This window comes from Engystomops pustulosus, chromosome 4 (assembly GCF_040894005.1).
Source record: "Engystomops pustulosus chromosome 4, aEngPut4.maternal, whole genome shotgun sequence".
Taxonomy (NCBI): domain Eukaryota; kingdom Metazoa; phylum Chordata; class Amphibia; order Anura; family Leptodactylidae; genus Engystomops; species Engystomops pustulosus.
In genome coordinates this window covers 50,303,115-50,324,633 of record NC_092414.1, presented here as the reverse complement: position 1 = coordinate 50,324,633, position 21,519 = coordinate 50,303,115, and the positions used below count along the sequence as shown (strand labels likewise).

The 21,519-nt window shown below is 34.9% G+C and overlaps 1 protein-coding gene across 2 annotated transcripts in view; it reads left to right on the top strand.

Annotated features, from left to right (window-relative positions):
• GABRG2 (gamma-aminobutyric acid type A receptor subunit gamma2) overlaps positions 1-15,722 on the top strand; it is an 82,554-nt gene extending 66,832 nt beyond the window's left edge. For both annotated transcript variants that reach the window (XM_072145892.1, XM_072145893.1), the window contains one exon: positions 7,106-15,722. In XM_072145892.1, coding sequence (XP_072001993.1) covers positions 7,106-7,381 — 276 coding nt within the window. In that variant the 3' untranslated portion in view covers positions 7,382-15,722. The remainder of the gene's footprint in view (positions 1-7,105) is intronic.
• Positions 15,723-21,519: the final 5,797 nt, after the last annotated feature.

The window sequence follows — 21,519 nt, the reverse complement described above, 5'->3', positions numbered from 1 at the left end:
GGTCTAATAAAATATAACAATGGAAAAAAATATAAATCTGCTTAATTGCAAACACATCTGCAGTTTATAGGTTAGTAAATAGCCGGTAGTGAAGACCACCATCAGTTCAGTGCATTTGGCACTTGATGAAGAGTTTTCATCTTTATTGTCCCAACAGCTGCTCTGTGTCCGTTCTATTTGTTGGAACCCATTCATTTAATAATGATAGGTCATCATCAACATCAGACTGGTCCCCGACCTAAGAATAAAATTATTTTACAGGTTACTATCTCTTTGTTAGATGCTTTGACCCAAGTTACATTTTGAGAAATCGTTTGCCAAAGGTAAAAGTAAAGGTTGGGATTTATTTATTCCATATTATGCATTTCTAATTTATTCATTTTTGACATAGAACCTTATTAAGAACTCCATGTACTTGGTTGATTTACATGGTCTCTTTTGTGAACAAAGATGTGATTTACAGGATTTAAGCATTCCTATGGCTAAAAGTTGAAATGTGATAGAAATGACTGTTTTTTAATTTCCTTTTATATTCCTATAACAACTAACCTCTCAATTTATTCAAAGGGAGCCTACCAGTATCAGATCCCCCCACAAGTAGAAACAATATTGTGTTGGACACTTGATGAGCTTTCCTTAAAATCCTTCCCCAATTATAATGAACAAACTGATGTGTTTCCTTTTAATGTAGGTTTGTGAACAATAGGGAGTCCCATCTTACTCCAACTGCAATGTATAGATGAACGACGGACACAAATATTTTAGTTCAACAATTCTTTAGTATTCATCAATATTATCAGTAACAGAATATACAACTGAGCATTGTCTAGTTTTTATGTATGTATTACCCTTGGTTTGGGTTCAGTTGATCTACATGATTCCATTGATTTCCATTTCAGAGATTAACAGGGCTTCCTGAGAGCTATAGTCCTTACATGAGGATACTGAGTGTGTCATGTGACATTTCATGTCACATGATACATTCAGGGACACCGTGTAAGAAATACAGCCTGGTAAATCTCTTAAATCTCTTTACCTGGATTCTAAACTTATCAACTGAGCCCGAACCAGGTTAAATACATTTTTTAAAATGCAAAACATTACTGAATCGTATGTTCTGATATTGATAATATTGACAAATACTAAAGAAATGTTGAACTAAAATATTTGTGAGTTTAGTTCATCTATTTAGTGCCATAACCCTTCCCAATTTATCAGTGATTAGCCATTAAGAAATGCTGAAACAGCAAATATAATGGCACACCAGAAAGGAACTTGCATAAAGATTAAAACAGAATCTTTTCTAAAGTGCCAATGCAAAAAAAAAAGGAATGGTATTTGTGGAAAGCTTATAGAGTGTCTTACACAATGATGACTTTAGTTGCACCAGTTCTGCAACTGTTAGACTCCCTTTAATGGTTGTTAGTGATATTTTATACATCATGGACAGTGTCATGGAATTTTCAGTAGTGTTAGGGTATAGAAAATTGTGTTGATATGTATAAACATTCCCTGGAATAATTCTACTATTTATCTGTCTATTTACTTATATTATTATTATTTCTGAAGTGTCAATTTTCAAACCGAAATGGTTCATTTTTACAGACGTCATCATATCAACAGTAGCCACCATAACCTAATGAAACAGAATGAAGTCACTACTGAAAAATCATTTTTGTGATACTATCCTTGGAGAAAAATTGCAGATGATAGGTGTTATTATATGAGCTGCAGAGCACCTTGGCCATTCCACTCATTCTCTCTTTAGCCTTCATAATCTGTATGGGCGAATTCTAGAAATTAGACATCTGAGTCAACTCATTTACACCATAAACAAAGTAGACTCCTTCTTACCCATAATATTTCAGTATTTATATTTATTGTAGAACAAATGCATTCGCCCATACTGTTCCAGTCTAATAGCACTATAGTAGGTTTTCAATAGTGTTGATATTTTATGTTTAGTTCTTAATAGCTGCCGAATTTTTAATTAAAATGGTTTATACTATGCTGAATGCTTGGCCCACATTTATGGGAACTAGTGCAGTCTGTGCTTTGTGTAGTTTGCCTGTGGAGTGTGAAGGGTGCGCCAGATTCATCAAAACTGGTGCATGGTTTTCATGAATCTAGCGCCCCCTGCACTGCTTAGGAAGTGGGCACTATTTTTTGTGGAGCACTTTGTTCATGCTGCAGAATTGTGAGGCAGACAGAATTGTGGCACACCTCATTAATAAATGTGGCGCAAACTCCGATTTAGCAGTAACACGCTCTTTTAGGTGCACATTTTCTCTGTCTTATCGGACACCAAAATATGTTGTTTCTTAATATAATTATAAATATTTTTTCAGCACAGTACTCAAATTTAGTGTAAACTTTCAAAGGAAACTAATAACTAATGGTGTAAAATATCAATAATATGCTATGCTGATTTAACAATTTTTCCAAGAATATTTGAGATAAAATAATATGAATAAGGGAATTAATGATATTGCTAAATCTGAAAATGAAACAAAGTCTGATGTTTGCTTTTGTTTAATATGTAACTGAATATCAGGTAAGTAGCTAATACAATAGTAAAGTCATTTTAAAATAAATCTAAATTTAGCTGGCATATTTATGTGGGAACATCGGGTCTGTAATATGTATCACATTTTTTCTTCCAGGTCTTTAGGTCATGATTTGATCTTCAAATAATTGTTTCTTAGGCTTCATTCATTGAAAAGAGTACTTATAGCATTCTGTACAAAAATATTTAATTATACCTTTTAATACATGAATGTGAGTTTTGAAGTTGTTAGGTGTAAAGCACTACCTGCAGATGGTGATAAACTATTTATTTTTCTTTGCTGCCTTTTAGTTGAACTCCTTTAGGTCAGATCTGCAATCTGTGACTGTAGATTACCTTAGTGCAAGTAGTTCCTACATATTATTTTATTTAAAATGCCCCTTCATTTATGATAGGTTTGTTATTATATGATATGTAATATAGGGAATGGTTACTTGCTGTTTGTTTTTCACATAACTTTATCCTTTGCTGCTTTAGCTGATCTTTATTTTGGCTTGTTATGATCTGCGGAAACAGTTTTGTTTGAGCGCCAATAGGAAATCTGAGAGATAAACAAAATGTTGCATGTCAATATTTGATTATACAGTAGAGCAGTATATTAAAGGGGTATTCTTCAATATGCTAAGGATAACAAAAAAAACACATTCTCTATTTCTCTGTTAACAAAAATACAGAATTTCACAGATGTAAACAACAGAAATATGGTTGGATTCTTCTCATGAATAGCTTCTCTTGTCTGCATGGTGCTAGCACTCTCTGCTTCCTGCCCCTCCCCCATGGATTACAAGACCAGCTCAGACACAGGCATTTCTGTCCGGCAAGCAGCAGTGTGCAGAAGGAGGCATGTAGCAGAACTGACTCTGTTTGTGCGCTATGTTATAGGTGACCTAGCAGAGCAACAAGTGTCATTGGGTTTCATATCCATTATGGATCTCATCATCTCTCATCTTTGATCTCTTTTATCTCTCTTTTTCTATGTGTCAGATGCTAGTAAAATGTTCAGAAGCTAAATAAAAGTGTACATAAACTCTTTACCATAACAATCTGAGCACATTGTTAGCACACAGCATCTCATAGCACAGAGTAATCATGAAATGTCTCCTAAAAGAGTCCCCACCCACACTCTGGATTCTTACGCTGAGCTGTCTAAGGAGTAATAGGACGAGAAACATCAATAAAACTGACATTGCAAAGTCAAAATAAATTTGCAAAGTAAGGCATTAAAATTATCTTTTTTACGCCTTAATTATCTTAAATTATTGTGTAACCCTCACTAGGAGATTAAAATTTGAGAACTTTCTTTCATGGGAAAGGCCCTATAATTATTAAAGTAGAATCCTTATCACTAAATACAGGAAACTAATATGAAGAAAATTAAATGACAAATGAAATGTTTACTCAAAGGGTTGTATGTTAGTGAGATGAACATCTAAAGTCATAGATAATCCATTTGAATATGTAGCATTAAATCTACAAGCCCTCTCCATAGCCGGCAAGTCTTTGCTGCATATTGCAGTATTACTGTAGTATGGCTGTATATGATAGGATCGATCAGACAACCTAGGGTTACAGTACCCTAAGGAGTCTGAAAAATAGTAAAAGTAAAAATAAAAAAGTTTATATTAACAGTTTTTCACTGTGTTTAACCCTGTTCGCCCAAAGTCAAAAATGGCACTTTTTTGCCATTTTGAAAAATATAAAAAATTCAATAAACAGTTATCAAAAGGTCGTACAGTCTTTAAAATGATAACAATGCAAACGTCATCAAAAGTTGCAAAAAATGACACCACCCACAGCTCTGTACACAAAAGTATAAAAAGTTATTGGCCCTAGAATATGGCACAATAAAAAAATTATTTTTGTACAAGACGTTTTAATTTTTTGTAAATGTATGAAAACATAAAACCTACACAAATTTGGTATCCCTACCACCATACAGTGAGGAACACTATCGCCAAACAGTGAGGAACACTTGCTTATAAAGGTGGGGGGAATTTAAAAAACAAAAAAATTCACTGTAAACTTTGGATTCGTAACAAATAGAATTTTTCCTGAAATCTAAACGCATTTAGAATCGATTCGCCCATCCCTAGTCCCTTGTGGATACATAATTCTCTCCCTCCTTACACAATACATATATTGCATGGTGGAAGGAAAAATTATATTTTAGATTTTCTGCAGAGTAAAATGTGGGCTCTGGGCATTACTTTGGAGTCCTCACACTCCAATATGGTTTTGTTTATTTTCTTTAAAGTTATATATTTTTTTCATATTCGACACCATTTTAATTTTATATTTCAATTGCAATTTTTTGTTAACCATGTGATGTTGTGCTCAAGTATCTATCTTTAAGCTCTATAACTAAAAAAGTGGGACAGTGTGAGAGACAGCTTCCCTCTATTTTTATTCTTTTGAATAATCTAACAGACTAGGGGTCTGAAAAAGTTTGCAATTTTTGTTTGGTGCCTATTCTTGCGGCTTTTTTCACCCACCAGAAAAGTTCATAGGGAGTTTTGCAGTATTGCATCTGATTTATCTCTTATATCCAGAAGTTGATGTTTAAAAAAGTTCACAATTTTTGTGCAACGGCTAAACACATTTGAATATTTAAGGCTTGTATAGACTCTTTCCTGTAACCCATTTACAAATGTAAAACAGTACATATGGGAAGTGGGAGTCTAATACATATGGGCTTATTAACTCATGTGAAATGCACAAGGTAAAAATAAAATTACATGGCCCGCCAGAAGAAAAGGATCACATGAATTTTCAACAAATAGGAAATTGTGAATAAGGGACTACTTATATACTACTATAAAATATATATTGGAAGAATTAAAATTAATTCATAGAGAAAAATTGCTCAATTTATTTTACAGCAGTTTATAGCATCTTACAAATGTTCTGTAGTTTACGGATAATTAAATCCCATTTCTTGACACAGTTGGGGGCATGTATTAAACTTATGGCTTGCCTTTTTCTTTCATTTTTTTAGACTTTTCATGGTGCTTGTGCTCATTTGCGACTTTTTTTGCCCCTAAATCTGTCTCCCTTCAAAGTTCCCCTTTGTCTAGTTTTCTGCAGGTTTCCCTGAGTTACCAATTTTTTAAAAAGTCACAGAATTTGGCACAAATCTACAGTTGCCCCTGACCAGACACAGATATTAGCTGGGGAACTGTTTGCAATTTTTGGAGACTTATTGCACCTTTTGTTTTTAAAAAAAAGTCACAAATTCACTACAGGCCAAACTCTACATATATCGATAAAGAAAAACTAAGATACATCTGACCAGCAGAAAGGCTAAGAAAAGTCTAAGAAAATAGATGGAGAAAGCCAGACTTATGATACATGTGGCCTAGTATGTCGCCGATGGAGGCAAAGAGGAGTTGTGATTTTTGTGGCTAGAAGACTATAAGCTAGCAGTACTTTCAGCTGCCATCTGAAGTACACTATTAGACCAATCACACTTGGGGAATATGTATGAGCAATAAGAGCATGAACAGTCAAATATGAATTTAATGATGCATGCAAGAATATTAGATGCATGAAGTGGAAGTTGATGTTTAAGAGGACCTACTTAACACATAAGACAAGAAACACTACTTTGGATATGAACGAGGTATTGTGTCCTCAACCGGTTCCATTAACAATTTCAATGAAATTTTTCTTTCAAGATGAGATCTATGAATCTATAAAATAATAAAAGAAGATGTCAAATATTTGGCTAAGTATAGCAGAATTCTCAAATAAATTTTGCCTTGCAGTATTTCAACACACTAGTCTCTAACACTACTTGTTTTTCCTAAAAGAACCCAATACAACATGTGTGAATGCACATGTACTCAGCAGAGAGCAGGTGTGTAATGACTTAAAAAGGAGATTGAAAAATAGAGAAGCTGCCTGCATTCAGGCCTCCAGAAAGCTAAATCACAGAAGTGGTTTACTTTACCTTTTTAAATGCTATTTTGTAACTTTATGTGATGAAAGTCGTTTCTTGCTTTGGATGAAACTGTTTATTACATATGGTATGTATATTATTTTATGTAATTGCATGACATCTGCTCCATGATTCCTGCTGCCGTCTTTGTGTCTAACCTCAGTCTTTATTTTTATTATTGAAAAGAATTGTGTTCTGTTTTCATAGTAGGTCAATTCAGTAGGCTCTTTATGCTTTAAAATAACATGCCTAGTGAGTATGTGTTTAGCGTTTCAAAACTAATTCCAAAATGTGCTAGCATATGGATTATCGTGACTTTTGGTTGTTTAGATTTCCAAAAGCCAACAGTTTCTGTGCACCCTTTGATGATGAGTGGGCATAGAGGTGGAAACAATTTTTATTTATCATACTGTATCTTTCATAAGCTTCTTTTCTTTAAATGTTAAATCAAAGGTTTTTCATACTTTTGAAAGAGATCTAAAATGAGTTTAACTATAACTAAACTGATTATGGAACTCTGTATAAAAATGATTCTATATGATAGTAAACTATATTATACTGCCTAACACAATATTTTCTTTCACTTGATCATATGACATTAGGCTCCAACTATCGACATTCGACCACGATCAGCAACGATTCAGATGAACAATGCCACACATTTGCAAGAGAGAGATGAAGAATATGGTTATGAGTGTCTTGATGGAAAAGATTGTGCCAGTTTCTTCTGCTGTTTTGAGGATTGCCGAACTGGTGCTTGGAGACATGGAAGAATACATATCCGTGTTGCAAAAATTGACTCTTATTCCCGAATTTTCTTCCCAACTGCTTTCTGCCTATTTAATTTGGTTTATTGGGTATCGTATCTTTATCTTTAAAACATAATAGAAAATACGCTATCAAAATGAATATGCGTCACAGGCCTTATAATGCATAAATATTTTTCATTTAAGAAGTTATATGGTTTGTGTATAGCACCAATGCACATTTTATCAGTTAATTCAATGTATTGAGTGCCATAGGCTGGTTTTTCATGAAAACTGAGACAGTGGATCTGATTATTCAGATCTTGGTTTGGACTATTACACTGTATAAGAATCATAAGGAATATATTTTAGAGTTAAGAGATGCTTCTGTGGAAATGCAGTGTGGCACATACAGACCATGCCAACTTGAACATGAGATGTAAATCTCTTTGCATTTCAATGTTAGTACTTATAACACTGAGGTATTACAACTTATCTATAGAGGTAAAGCTTACAATACTTTTTATAACATTAAAAGCTATTCACTGTCCAGTTGGAGAGCACATGTAAAATGATGTAAATATTTTAATACCTTAATCCCTGTAGTGCATAGGTTAATGCATGCATCCTTTGAGGCCAACACAAAGCAAATGGACTGTACCATACTGTGTTATGTTTTCTTTTTATGTCTGCCTGTGCTATTTTAGGTAAATGATCTTTTGAATTATTTCAATTGCTAAACCATAGCTACCTATGTTCATGTCATGCATGAAAATGAAATTGTTCTGCACTTTCCTGGGTACCATTACACATGCCTTAAGGATAAGACTACAAAGCAATCTTCATTCCTGGGATATTATTTTCAGCATCTTAAAATACTGGCCAAAGGGATACTACAATCAATAGGAATAATCAATGAGTACACAATCAATTGAATGCATTTGGATTTCTTATATTCCATATAGTTTGCTATTTAAATTGAAGATAAAGTTTCATTGACAGTTTTATCCCACAAGTTGTAGCATTGTTATGTAGCAAGAGAACCACATAGAAATATGAAACATATTGTGGTAAGTAAAGGTTCCCCATTCATGGATGACTGGACCCCTACAGAACTGACCTGCATATCTTATTTATTTCCTTGGAGCTATTTATGGTTGTCACTATAACTTTTATGTCAAAGACAATGCAGCTCCTGCTCTGGTGGACTTAGCAAAACCCTGTATTGCTTTATCAACTATAGACTCTAATAGAATTCTGTAATACAAGTTTTGATTTTCAAAGATCATTCTAAGAGAGAACAAGGGGTTCACTTGGAAATTTAAATATTATCTCCAATATTTACAATAATAATAATTACAAACACAGAAGCACAGAAATGCAAAATGAGAGCTTTATTAAAATTCTATAGGTTTTGGTGACCCTTGATGTTCTTTTCTGATGTCTACATGTCAGAAAATGTTTACTGTTGATAGCAAAAGAAATGCTAAATACATTTTAAGACTGATTCCCACTGCTTCAGTTTTAAAACTGTTTAGAAATCTTGCTGATCAGAACAGAAAATTTAAATGTTTAAAAAATATTTAAAAAAAAATCAAAAGGAAGTCTTGATATCTTATGTTATCAGTTGTAAAATTTAAGACGTGGGGGAAGCTTGTTCTACATAACTACTGGATATTTGTGTAATTTTCAAGAATGCAACCTGTTAATGAACAATTATACCCGTTTATGCAAGAAATACCAGGCATAATTTTGTTGCTAGTTAACAAATGTCTTCAGGATTAACAACCATATCACAAACCACAGAATAGTCCAATTTCTTTTATGGGAACTTCCTTTTCAAGGAAGAATGTAGAAAAATAAACTATATACAGAAATATCCCCCTGAAAATAAAACCAAATAGTAAAATATCTGAAATAAAAATACATAAATAAATAAATAAATATATATAGATATATACAGGCGGTCCCCTTCTTAAGAAATCCTAATTTCAGACAATCCCTAGTTACAAACGGCCCTCTGGATGTTGATAATTTACTGTACTGTGGCCCTAGGCTACAATAAACTGCTGTAACAGCTATCAAAGGTGTCTGCAATTGGGATTTATAGTTAACCCTGGTTCTTATGACAACCCAACATTTTTAAATTCAATAGTCATAGAGACCAAAAAAATTTTTGCCTGAGGTTACAATTATAAAGTGTACTGTTACGACTTACATACAAATTTAACTTAAGAACAAACCTATGGAACCTATCTTGTACGTAACCCGGGGACTACCTGTATAAATATATATATTTAGATTTTGCTCGCATTATACGTAAAATTTTTGTAGCTGTTTCTATTCAATGAAAACATCCTCTTTAGGAGAATATATATTTGATGCTTATAAGTTGACTTATATTCCAATGATGCACTTAGTTTTCTCACATAGTAAAACGGACTGTGTAGTTGTATATAATCTGTGCCAACATACTTCAAATGCATAGTCCAATCGAGTATTACTTTTGAATATATTATACAGAGAGACCACCAAATATTGCATTGAATTAAAGAATATGCAAAACATATTTTCAAAATAACATAGTATATGATGGAACTGAAAATATGTCAAAGGTTGACTGCACTAAACAAAAGAGTGGTCTTCTTAAATAAGCTTTCTTTAAAAAAGATTTGACTGTAGATGCATGTGCCAAAAATACAGCCAACAGTATTTAGATGATGTTATATTATAAAACATGGGTTAAAATAAATGTATTTAAAGACAGTATAATAAAGGTAACAAGAGGTTTTTTGGGCACTTGGAAAAAGAGTATTTAACTTGTCTGCAAAATTTTATAAGAGATATTAATAAAATTGTAAAATACAGTGTAGTATTACATTGTGATTGGTAGACCATTATTTTATTCAGTATTATTTTATATACATTTTAGTTATCTGGTGCTGAAGACAAATCTGTGCCATGTTTTGCTGAAAATGTACACAATATACTAACATTTTGATTTTTCTGAATTAAATATTTTTATTTTTATATTCCCTTATATAGCTAAAGTTTAAATAGTATTGGTCAGCTACCAGGTGACACTTAAACTAAACAGTTGACCTTGTAGGTAATGTGCTCTGTAACTCAAGCATGCATTTTTAAGAGAATCTGTAAAAAACAAACTGTATGCATTTATATACAAATTAGTATTTTGGTGCATAATGGGTATGACATTAGGGTTCAATGAAGCCCATTTTGTCCCAATATGGTTAGTTATCAAGTAAATTAAAGTTAATAGGTGTCCTTTAAATTTCTAATTATTTTCTGCCTTACAATCTTTGGACAACTCCATCAGTTTCATTTTTCAAAAACATCTTCTGTCCTTCTTCTGTTCCTATCAAAACAATTCATCAATGCCTTACTTCACCTTACCTTACCCTATAAGTAGCTTTTATAGTGGAACTTGCTTACCTCAGTGTAATAACCATACTGCCAAATTTTTTTACACTAGCCTATGGTCACCTGAATTTTTATTATTAGTTTTCCTATTATTTATTCATGTATTATTCCATTTACATACTGAAAAGTCAAGAACATTATTAAGATAAAAAAGTGCTAAAAAACTTAAATTTACTAAATAAAAGTATGAAAAAATGCTATCAAGCAATCTGTGTTCCAGCTGCATTAAAATTTCCCATACATTTTACAAGTTAAGAATCAGCCAAAACTGTTATAAAACAATCTAACCCCCAACTACATGATAGATGTGGAAGGTAGTTTTACTAAAAGCTGTAAAACAACAGAATTAATATTTGGTAAGTAACATTTTTCCACATTTTTGTAAACTTTGTGGGAAATATATCACTTGATGTAAACCCCCCTCCCCAACTTTAAGCATGAATCTAGAGGCTCCACCCTCCTGATATGCCCGGCGTCTCCAGATCCTGCCTGGCAGCAAATTGCGCTATAATGTACGCCAGCTATGGCTCCATTATATGGATGGGGGCAGCCCCCTTCTCACCCATCCATGTCCCATCCACGTCCCCTTGCACCAATTATTGAGACTACTTCAGGACTGGGACACCTGCAAAACTGATGTACAAGCTTTGATAACCTCCAACTAAATCATGTGGCAAAATGGTGCACATTGGTGGTTACAATTGACAATGGCTGACATTTTCAAAACTTCTAAACAGTTTTTAGAATTAAAGGGAGATAAGGAGATTTAAACACTCTTCAATCATAATTAATTGTCTAGTTTGATTTTATGAGACTGCTATTGAGGACTTATCCCATCAGCTACCTCAACCAAGAATTGTGAGTACATAGTGTATAGTGCTGTTCTAGCTAAAATGAGTACTTCCATGTTCTACTGCATCCTTGACCTTGAAAATAAATATTTGGAAAATCCTTTTACTAACTTGTGCCACAAAATTTCAGTGGCACAAGTTAGTGGCATAGTGCAGCCCACTATCCTTGACTTGTTTATAATTTTCCTAATAAGTAGTGTTGAGTGGACCTGAACCACAAAGTGTGGGTCTGTACTAAATTTTGCAGGTTCAGGCCCCAAACCCAGAGAGAAACTTCAATTAGTTTACATCTGGGTTCAACTCAACAACAACACCAATCTCAGGTGTTATCTCTATAAGTGCTCCCAGAAAAGCTGCCACAGAGCAGTTAAATTAATGTGGTGCATGACATCCCAGGGAACAAAAATCCTTCCAGAATGGTAGCGCAAGTTAGTGCCAGTGCGCATGCACCACATTAATTCAAATGCCCCCTATGGCTTTGCAGGGAGCATTTAAAGCGTTTGGTGCCAGAAGCAATTGTGGGTCTTTACTACTGTGGCTTCAGGTCCTCTCTTTAGTAGTATGTTAGGCTATAGTAACTATAAAATAAAATGCATTGCTAGATACTGATGTGTACCGATGACTAGTATCTCGATAGGACTCAACAGTAGAGATGAGCGAGTATACTCGTCCGAGTATACTGCTCGGTCTAGTATTAGCATACTCGGACCGGCTCGTTACTCGGACGAGTATCTCGCCGGCTCGAGTTCGAGCATTAAATTAATAAAAGACACAGAAGAACAGTGTTTACACTGTTCTTCAACACATAACACATGTTTCCAGATGTAATTGTAAGAATACATTAATAAAACACTATTCTTCACTTTACAGGTGTTCGCGCGTGTCTCCCGCTAAGTTCGGAGATGTGCGCCGAACATCAGCAATGTAAAGAATAGTGTTATTTGAATGTGTTCTGCAATGTGCACTTAAATGCTCGTGTTTTCACTGTTTTTATTCTATTCTTCACATTGCTGATGTTAGCGCGTATCTCCAAACTTAGCGGGAGACATGCGCGAACATCTGCAAAGTGAAGAATAGAATAAAAATAGTGCAAACTGTGAAAACAAGAGCATTTAAGTGCAGAACACATTCAAATAACACTATTCTTCACATTGTTGATGTGCGCGCACATCTCCGACATTATCGGAAGACTTGTGCTAACATCTGCAAAGTGAAGAATAGAATAAAAACAGTTAAAACAGTGAAAACAGTGAACACAGGACCATTTAATTGCAGAACACATTGAAAGAACACTATTCTTCACATCCAGATGTTCGGCGCACATCTCCTAACTTAGCGGGAGACACGCGCGAACACCTATAAAGTGAAGAATAGTGTTTTTTTAATGTATTCTTACAATTAAAACATCTGGAAACATGTGGAATGTGTTATTATTTACTGTTCTTTTAATGTGTTGTGTTAGTGAAAAAATGCTCGGGTCTCCCATTGACTTTAATGGGGCTCGTTATTCGGTACGAGCACTCGAGCATCGGGAAAAGTTCGTACCGAATAACGAGCACCCGAGCATTTTAGTGCTCGCTCATCTCTACTCAACAGGTTTCCCTTTTCCATAGATATAATTTTTTTCATTCCCCTCACACCCCATTAAGTCTGCTTTGTGTGTCAGATGAGAAAAAACTTAATTGATTGCTATATACTTACCAGTAAACATCCAACTTTTTATATTACCTTAATTAAAAAATGGCCTTCATTTCCGTTTTCTCAAACATTATTTACTATCTTTTGTAATAAATTGTGTTTATATGCTAAAAACATTTAGTTGTTGAGGTGACCTTCATGCAAAAATCAATACAAAACCAGGCATTATCCATTTAGCTAAATTATTCTTCCTCAGTCCTATGATACATGAGTGACCTATAGAGACATGATTATTCCATAGTGATCATTATACTTGTCCCATGGTTACCATACCTTCCTGGAAATTTCATCATGTACATCAAATTGAGAGCCAAATACTACATTTTCAGTAAGGATTGTTCTTAAATTTGAAACAATGATGTATCACTCCTTGTTCATCACACATGCGCCACTTTAAAAAAAAAAAGAAGGAAAAGAACAAGATTGGCCAGGATGGATACAACTTCACCTGTCAAATATGCTATAATCTACCCAAAAAATGGCTCTACGCTGCAGCTTATTGAATAATGGTCACAACCCTAAATGAGGGCCGTGAGCTAGCCGTAAAACAACAGTTAGCTGATGGCTCTCATTGCGGTCTATTGTTCAGAGTCACAGTACGAAGATCACACAATGTCTCACCATTCTGTGACCAAGCTGAGTGGCTGCACCACATATTGTAGAGCAGGTCCTATTCATGTCTGGATTTGTGGCACAGTCATTCATTTCCCGATGATGATGGGAGAGGTGAGCAGATTTCCCTCATTCCATGCAGCAAAAACGGGCTGGAAACTTTTTCCCATTTGCGGCCATTTTTGCACATGGTCATGTGCATAAAGCCTAAGTCTGTATCGCCCCAGGACTGCCAAATATTTAGATACTGGCGTACAAGTGCTATACAAAAAAATGCAAAGAGGGCAGAACCTCTTAATAATTCTGACTTGCACACCCAATAATAAGTCTGGCAAATAGGCCCCAATGTTCAACTAAGAGCTTAGAGCTCGAACAGTTACATATTATTTAAGCAGGGAAGCTTTGTGAAATTCAAGGATTTTTCTCCAGTTTGTACACAAGCAGAATGTAAGCTATCACAAACATTCTTTATTTGGCTGATCTTTTCCTGATCCTACACTAAATTATCAATTCAGTAGATAAGTTCCTAAAATAAAAAGGCCTGAAAATGTAGGGAAACTGTGCAAACAGTTTTTTTCACAGTCCCACAGACTTAAATGGGAGACCAGAGCCACAAACATGGTCAAGAATGGGACCTGCTTTTAGCTTTCTTTTCAGACGAAGGGCTGAGCAATACTGTGCTCATAAGCCCAGAGAAATCCACAGAGCTTCTGAGTAAACAATTAGTATACACTCTTATCTCATATGTGTAAAAAGAAATTAAGCTTGGTTCTTAGGCCAGATTGCTTGATTGCAGTTTTCTAAATTTCTGCTCTCTATATTAATTGCTACTATAGCTTGGACATCATGAGAAACCTTAAGAGAGTCAGTACCATGTAGCTTCACTAGCATGTCACATGTTAATTATGCATTAAGTTTCCTAGCCCATAATACAATATTAAGTCACGGTTATACATGCCATGCAATTGCGATGGAATTGGGAGTTGGTCCAGTCATAATAGACCCTACCTGGTTGGCTACAGATTTGGGAAGCTTCTTGCTTGGTATTTTGCATCCCCAAATAAGGAGGTGAGCCAAAGGACATGATAAATGTGACACTAGACCTCCTCATAGTACTAGGATGATACAAGACATGGTCCCTTCTCTTTTATGTACAGATGACAATCCTAACTGAACTGGATATACAGATGTTCTTGCATCTTTCATGTCAAAGCCTTGCATGATATGAACGCTATCAGTACTAAATTGTAGTTATTTTTTACAATACATATTTCTATATAATTCTATCCAATGTGTGGCTTACAACCAGGATTATGTATGATGGACTTCAAACTTATTGAATGCTCTGCTTTGTTTGATGGAATGATGATGTTGAATAATTATTTAGGCAAAGTGGATTACTCTCTACAAGTATTCCTAGGATCGCCTGAGCTCTGTTTGCCTTTTAAGGAGAGTAATGCTAGTGCAAGGCAAAATGCCTTGATAAACTTGTACCAATACAATTTCTCTGTCTTTTTTGATGAAATGACATTATTAAAAGACTAGGGAGCACTTGCTTTGTAAAAACTTTAGTTTTTCATTATCATAAAATATATTTTTGTCCCATTTCCTGTTCACTGTAAATAGAGAGTGTTAAAGAAGTTGTGAAGATGGAGATGGTTATAACTCATTTTTTTATAAAATGGTGAAGAAACCTATGTGTACTTGTAATTGTTGTCTGCGTTAGTTCTGTGTTACATGTAATGTTTAAAACTTTTTGGTGTAGAAAGAGCAATATTCTGAAATGCTGCTTTTTGTTTGAAAGCCTATGTAAACTTTTATTAATTTTATTAAATTGTGTGACTCAACCGTACATATTCACTATGTATAAATGATCATGTATCTTTTATTTAACTATATTGCTAATTTAAAAAGTGCTTTTTGAATATTTTCTTTTCATTAAATAAGGTAGTATTTAAGCCAAAATAAGTTTAAAGTAAGTCAAAAGTTAGAAGCTTGAATAGCATTTCCTATTACTGATTCTACAAGAACCCACCAAGGTATAGTATGAGGTTTGAAGTCTAAAAAAAGTAAATTACATAATTCTAATCCTGAAAAAGGGTTACATACTTTCCTCAAGGTGTCTGTGAAAGGGTTTAATGTGCCCACTGTTAAAGTAAATCTACTATTTCAAAAAAGGAAAAAACAACTCCATATTCTCACCTGTCCTCCTCTTCAATCGATCCTTGTGTGCCCTAATCTTGACACTCTGGGATCACCTAAAAAAAAGACTTATAAAGAGTAGCCCAAAGCACGAGGATGAGATGTTTGGCGTTCCAACTGCCAATTATTCACACTCTGTGCATGATGTCACCCCCCTCTCCCAGCATGGGAGAAGGAGGTGCGAGAGGTGTAAATAATTAGCTAAGATTAGTTAAGACGAGCACTGGGATTGGCATGAAGAGGAGTGAAAGTGAGTATGTGTGGTTTTTTTTTTACTTTTTTGAACTGGTAGATTTCCTTCAACGTTTAGTCACTTAGAGCAGAAATTTTATATCTACTTTCTTCTAAGAGCATTAAAAATTAGCCTGGTTAAAAACATAATTAATACACAGAATAATAGCTTTAAATCATCTTTAAACCAAAGTGTCATTAAAAATGTACCTTTTAAAAACAAAACTTATTATGTAAAATATATTTTTGGTGTGTTTTTTCATGTCAATGTCTATATTTAATCTTATTATCATTATAGGCATTATTACAATAACAGGTATATATAGATAACATGAGCATCACCTTTCACAATATGTAATGACACTGTTTATCTAAATCCCATATTGGAAACAATGAGAAAGCACAACTTTTCCCATAAGCATTGACAATTATCTGTAGACTATTGTGTCTATTATCAATAAGGCTGCTGTAACTGTAATTCACAATATAATCACATACAGAAAATATAATGTAAAGCATCTACAGCCAAAACCTAAAGACAGAGTTAACTAATGTATTAAATGCAATTTCATTTGGTTTTAATTGGCATAAATATAATATAGATCATCATAAAATATCATATGTTGATTGAAGCAAAAAGAATACATGTTGGTAGTGGAAACTTTTTAGTGATTTTTAACACAAAAACAACCTATTTTCTTAGTGTTAGGGTCGAAAAACCGTATTGATCCTGTGTTTTGTCAGGCAATCTCAGCATTTTTCCTTTTGTTCCGCTGATTTACAGGGCGTGACAAAAAACTCCGACACTCACACATTTTTTGTCTCAATGTTTTCTGATACGTTTTTTGGCACAATTTTGGGTGCATAATTAGACCAATAAAATCAAGTCTATCAACTTCTAAACCCCTTCATTAATATGGTTTGTCATTTCTGATGTTCATGATGTTCTTATGCGGCGCCAAACACATTAAGGCCGTGAGTCCCAATGTGAAAATATCCCAAAAAAACACTAAAGTCAGGCACCAAAATACAGACTTAGCACCACATATTAAAGGGTTATTCTGGGAATATGAACATCTGATACAAAAACCCATTATGCTATAAATAAATGAATATAACAAAACTCAATGGCGTTAGTAACAAAATGAAGATTAAATTGTTTGATTTTATGATTCACAAAATGTTAGGGCTTTCTAAAGCATACAACGTTATCTCCAAGATTGCCGCCAGTGGAAACTACAGTTCTCATTATCCTATAGTTCTCAGTAACTCCTCCTCCATCTTATGCTCTGCTCCCAGTGATGATATAACATACTTTCTTGCTCTGTTACCATAGTAAAGATGTGTAACTGCCATCAATGCACATTACTTCACTGAGATGGATCTCACCACAACACTGGCCATAGTGGATGCAATGCAACCAACCAACTATAGCCAAACATAATTATGATCACATGACCTGCCCAGGCATGTCGACATGTGACCAGTGGCCAACTTTTGTCCTGTGTCTGAGAAAATCAAACATATAGTTAATTAAGAAATCAGAAAGTTGCTAATTTTCCTAAATTTTCACCAAATTTCCATTTTTTGAATGGTAACTCCTTCATTGATCATACAACATAATTAATCAAAGAAAGAAAAATCTTTCAAATGTATACTTCTCCAAATATCTAAATGGCATGTTACAAAAAGAAAGAAAAAGGGGGTGGGGGTTAAGAGGAGCGCATGGAGAGGAGGGGGCCACCAGTATAGAGAAAAGAAGAGAGAAGAAAGAAAAGAAGGGGAAGAAGAGAGGAAAGAACGAAGCTACAGCGTACACTACATGGCCTCCAGGGAGAATAGTATATATCAGCTGGTGTGGGGATTTCCTAATTGGACCTTCATCTATTTACCTAGTTAAAATGGTAAGTTAATATTAATATGATGTGATGTGATACCCCTACAGCGCCTTTCAACGTTGCTCAGAATTACAGCTTCAACCAACCATTCCAATTTTGCTTAAAATTCTTATTACTTATTAGACCTTTCTCCCACATAGTTCTTTCATAGCAGTAGAACTCATTCATATTCTCCCTTATTATATCTGGGTCAGTGAGGCTTAGTGATTTCCATTGTTTAGCAATCACTGTTCTCACCACTGCACACAACCTACTAATTATCCATTTTTCCTTTTCTGAAAAAGCACTGGTATAAAAATCTAGAAGGGCAATGGTATGGCTTCCCCCCATGCTCGTATTGTGTATTTTCGTAATAAGCTTAAAAGTATCATTCCAAATATTAACCACCTGGGCACAGTCCCACCACGTATGCAGGGTTGTCGCTGTGTCGCTACGATCTTGATTAATTCTGGCTAATTTTTGAGGGGTCAGGTACCATCTGGTGCGGAGTTTGAACAAATTAGCTATGTGGTTTGTACAAAGGGAAATTGCCTTCATCCCTCCATTGCTTTTACGACAGGGTCAAGTTTCTTCTTTTTCCCAATTCAACATGTATGGTTGTTTACCCCTGCTATAGCGGTACGTAATGTCATTATATGCTACTGAGGTACCCCCATTAGATCTAGCAGACTTCATAAATATAAAAAATATAGGCCTGGTATATGCCGGCTTTTCTAAAAAATCACTTAGCAAGTGTGTTATAGATCTTAATCTATGATAAGTAAACCAATCTGAAACCAGTAGGTTATATTGCTGCCTCAACTCCATCCTCATAGACTCCAAGTTATTAATACCAGCCTGGATCCAGCTCCTTAGGGGAGAATTTTACCTTATTACCAAATAATTTATGGTATTTCCTCCAGGCATATACTTTCGATCGCGTCGTTTCCAAAATATCCCTATGTATAATTCGCAATCTTTTTTTCCCTATCAGCTACAAAAATTCCCCAACAACAGGGCCTTTAACGTAAATACATTAGCCACTTCTATTTCGATGGTCATCCACCTATCTTGCACCTCGCCTCCATCCACCACTTACTGATAGGTTCCAATAAGGCCATTACTTGGTAACACGCTAACAGGGAAACCTGCACCTCCCAGATTTTTTGGGCAGTACATAACCTGCCTTGAAATTCTAAGTTTTTTAAATGACCAAGCCCAGGTGGCTATATAAATTTCTATAACCTTAATAGCTTGTTTGTTGGAGTTACAGGAATCAAAGATTATGGAACTTGAAGATCGCTCTAGGCGTAATAACATCCGCCTTAAAGGGGTCCCAGAAAGTATAAAAGACCAAGACATCCTGGTATATATATGAGATCTAATGAGAGTCTACCTACCCGAAGCAAAGGACTCTGATCTTACGAATGACAGGGCACACAGAATTAAAAAACATGTCTCAGCCCCTGCCCATGCCTCATTATTATTGCTAGGGTCCACTATTTTCATGTGAAAGACGAATTTATCCAGGCGGTAAGGACAAAGAAAACAGTCCCTGACTAATATAAGGACATACAGGTGTTACAAGATGTATCTTTTGGGACCTTAAACAAGAGAAGGCAATTCAAAAATGTGACTACACTACTGCAATCTAGAAATGTTCGCTACAAATGGGGCTTCCCGTTAAAGCTGATATTTGAGCATGATGATACAACACATATATGTTTTACTGTGCTCCAAGAGGAAAAATTGCTAAAATCCTGGGGTTGGCCTGTAGAAGAATCAGGGACAAAAGATGTTCAACTTCCGCCAAAATTGGACTTAGTATGGAATAAAGCATAAATATAACCACAGAACTGCAGAACCAAGGCATCCTCTACATTGATAGTCAATTTTAGGCGCTATCAATGTCACGCCAAATACTGAAAAAGATATGCTCCAGGACTGTATTATTTTCTCCTACTATATGGATTTGTTTAAAGCGTAGCTTGTTAAAATTATGTATGGTACTTTTTATGTTTGTCCCCCTTTATTTGTCTTTGGGGGTCTTCTTGCAAAGGTCTTTGGGTGGATGGATTGAGGGATGAAGTGGGGGTTGGGGAGGGGGAAGACTTTAAGGGAGCTGAAGGGAATGTTAAGAGTATATCGATAATATGAGTGTCGACATCTTAAGTCTTAATGTAAGGGGTCTAAACTCGCCTAGGAGAAGTTTTCTGGCGTGGAAGGAAATCCAATACAGAATGTAAAATTGTGTTCCTTCAAGAGACGCATTTAATACAGAAAGATGTTTGTAGATTCAAGAACGGTCAATTTTATAGGGTCTTCTATTCATGCAACGCGAGTAAAAAGGGAGGGGCATTTCACGATAGTCTCCCCGTGATAATAAAACAATATGTGACGAAGAGGGTAGATTTATTATAATAAATTGTATCCTAAATAGTCTTCCCTATTCGTTTGTAAATATTTATGCTCCTAATTATAATCAGCGTACATTTTTACAAAAAGTATTTAAAAAAATTAAGGATACAGAATAATTATTGGGGGAGATTTTAATGCCATAGTAGACCCCGATTTGGACGCCACTACTAGCGCAAAATGGACATCTATTAAGGAGGTGATTACTAAATTAAGCCTTCATGATATATGGAGATATCAACATGGGAACAAAAAAGACTTTACTTTCTTTTCTAAGCCACATGAGAGTTATTCGCGCATTGACCTTTTCCTTGTAGGTTCAAATTTGATAGCAAATATAAAGGAGGTATTGATACTGCCAATGGTTTGGACAGACCATGCCCCTATTAAACTCTCCCTGTTCATAAATGAGATTCGGAAAAGTAGACCTAGATGGAGGATGAAAGCAAAACTATTAGATCTCCATTGTATGGAAATAGAAACACAAGTCAAGAATTTATATAACAATATGGAGGAGAAAGGGTTAAACTGGATGAAATGGTGCTCTCATAAGACCACCATTAGAGGGATTTTTCAGGAACTTAATAGTAGACAGTGGAAAAGGGATAATAGTGAAAGGCTAAACTTAATAAAAAAACAGAATTCCTAGAGAAGACACACAAAGAGACCAGGGATGGTAAAACCTTAGACACTTTAAATAAACTACGTAAACAACTACAAATCACCTCTTTAAAAAAGTATACAGAAGAGCTCTGTAAATCTAACTTAAAGAGGTTCATATTAGGGCACAGCTAAAAAATTGTTGGTAAATAGAGCTAGTAAAGTAAGCAACAATATGATTGAATCCATTAAAAATAGAGTAGAGGAAGAAATCAGGGACCCCCCGTAAAGTTCGAGGTATTTGCAGACTTTTATTCGGGTCTCTACACCATTGTAAAAAAAA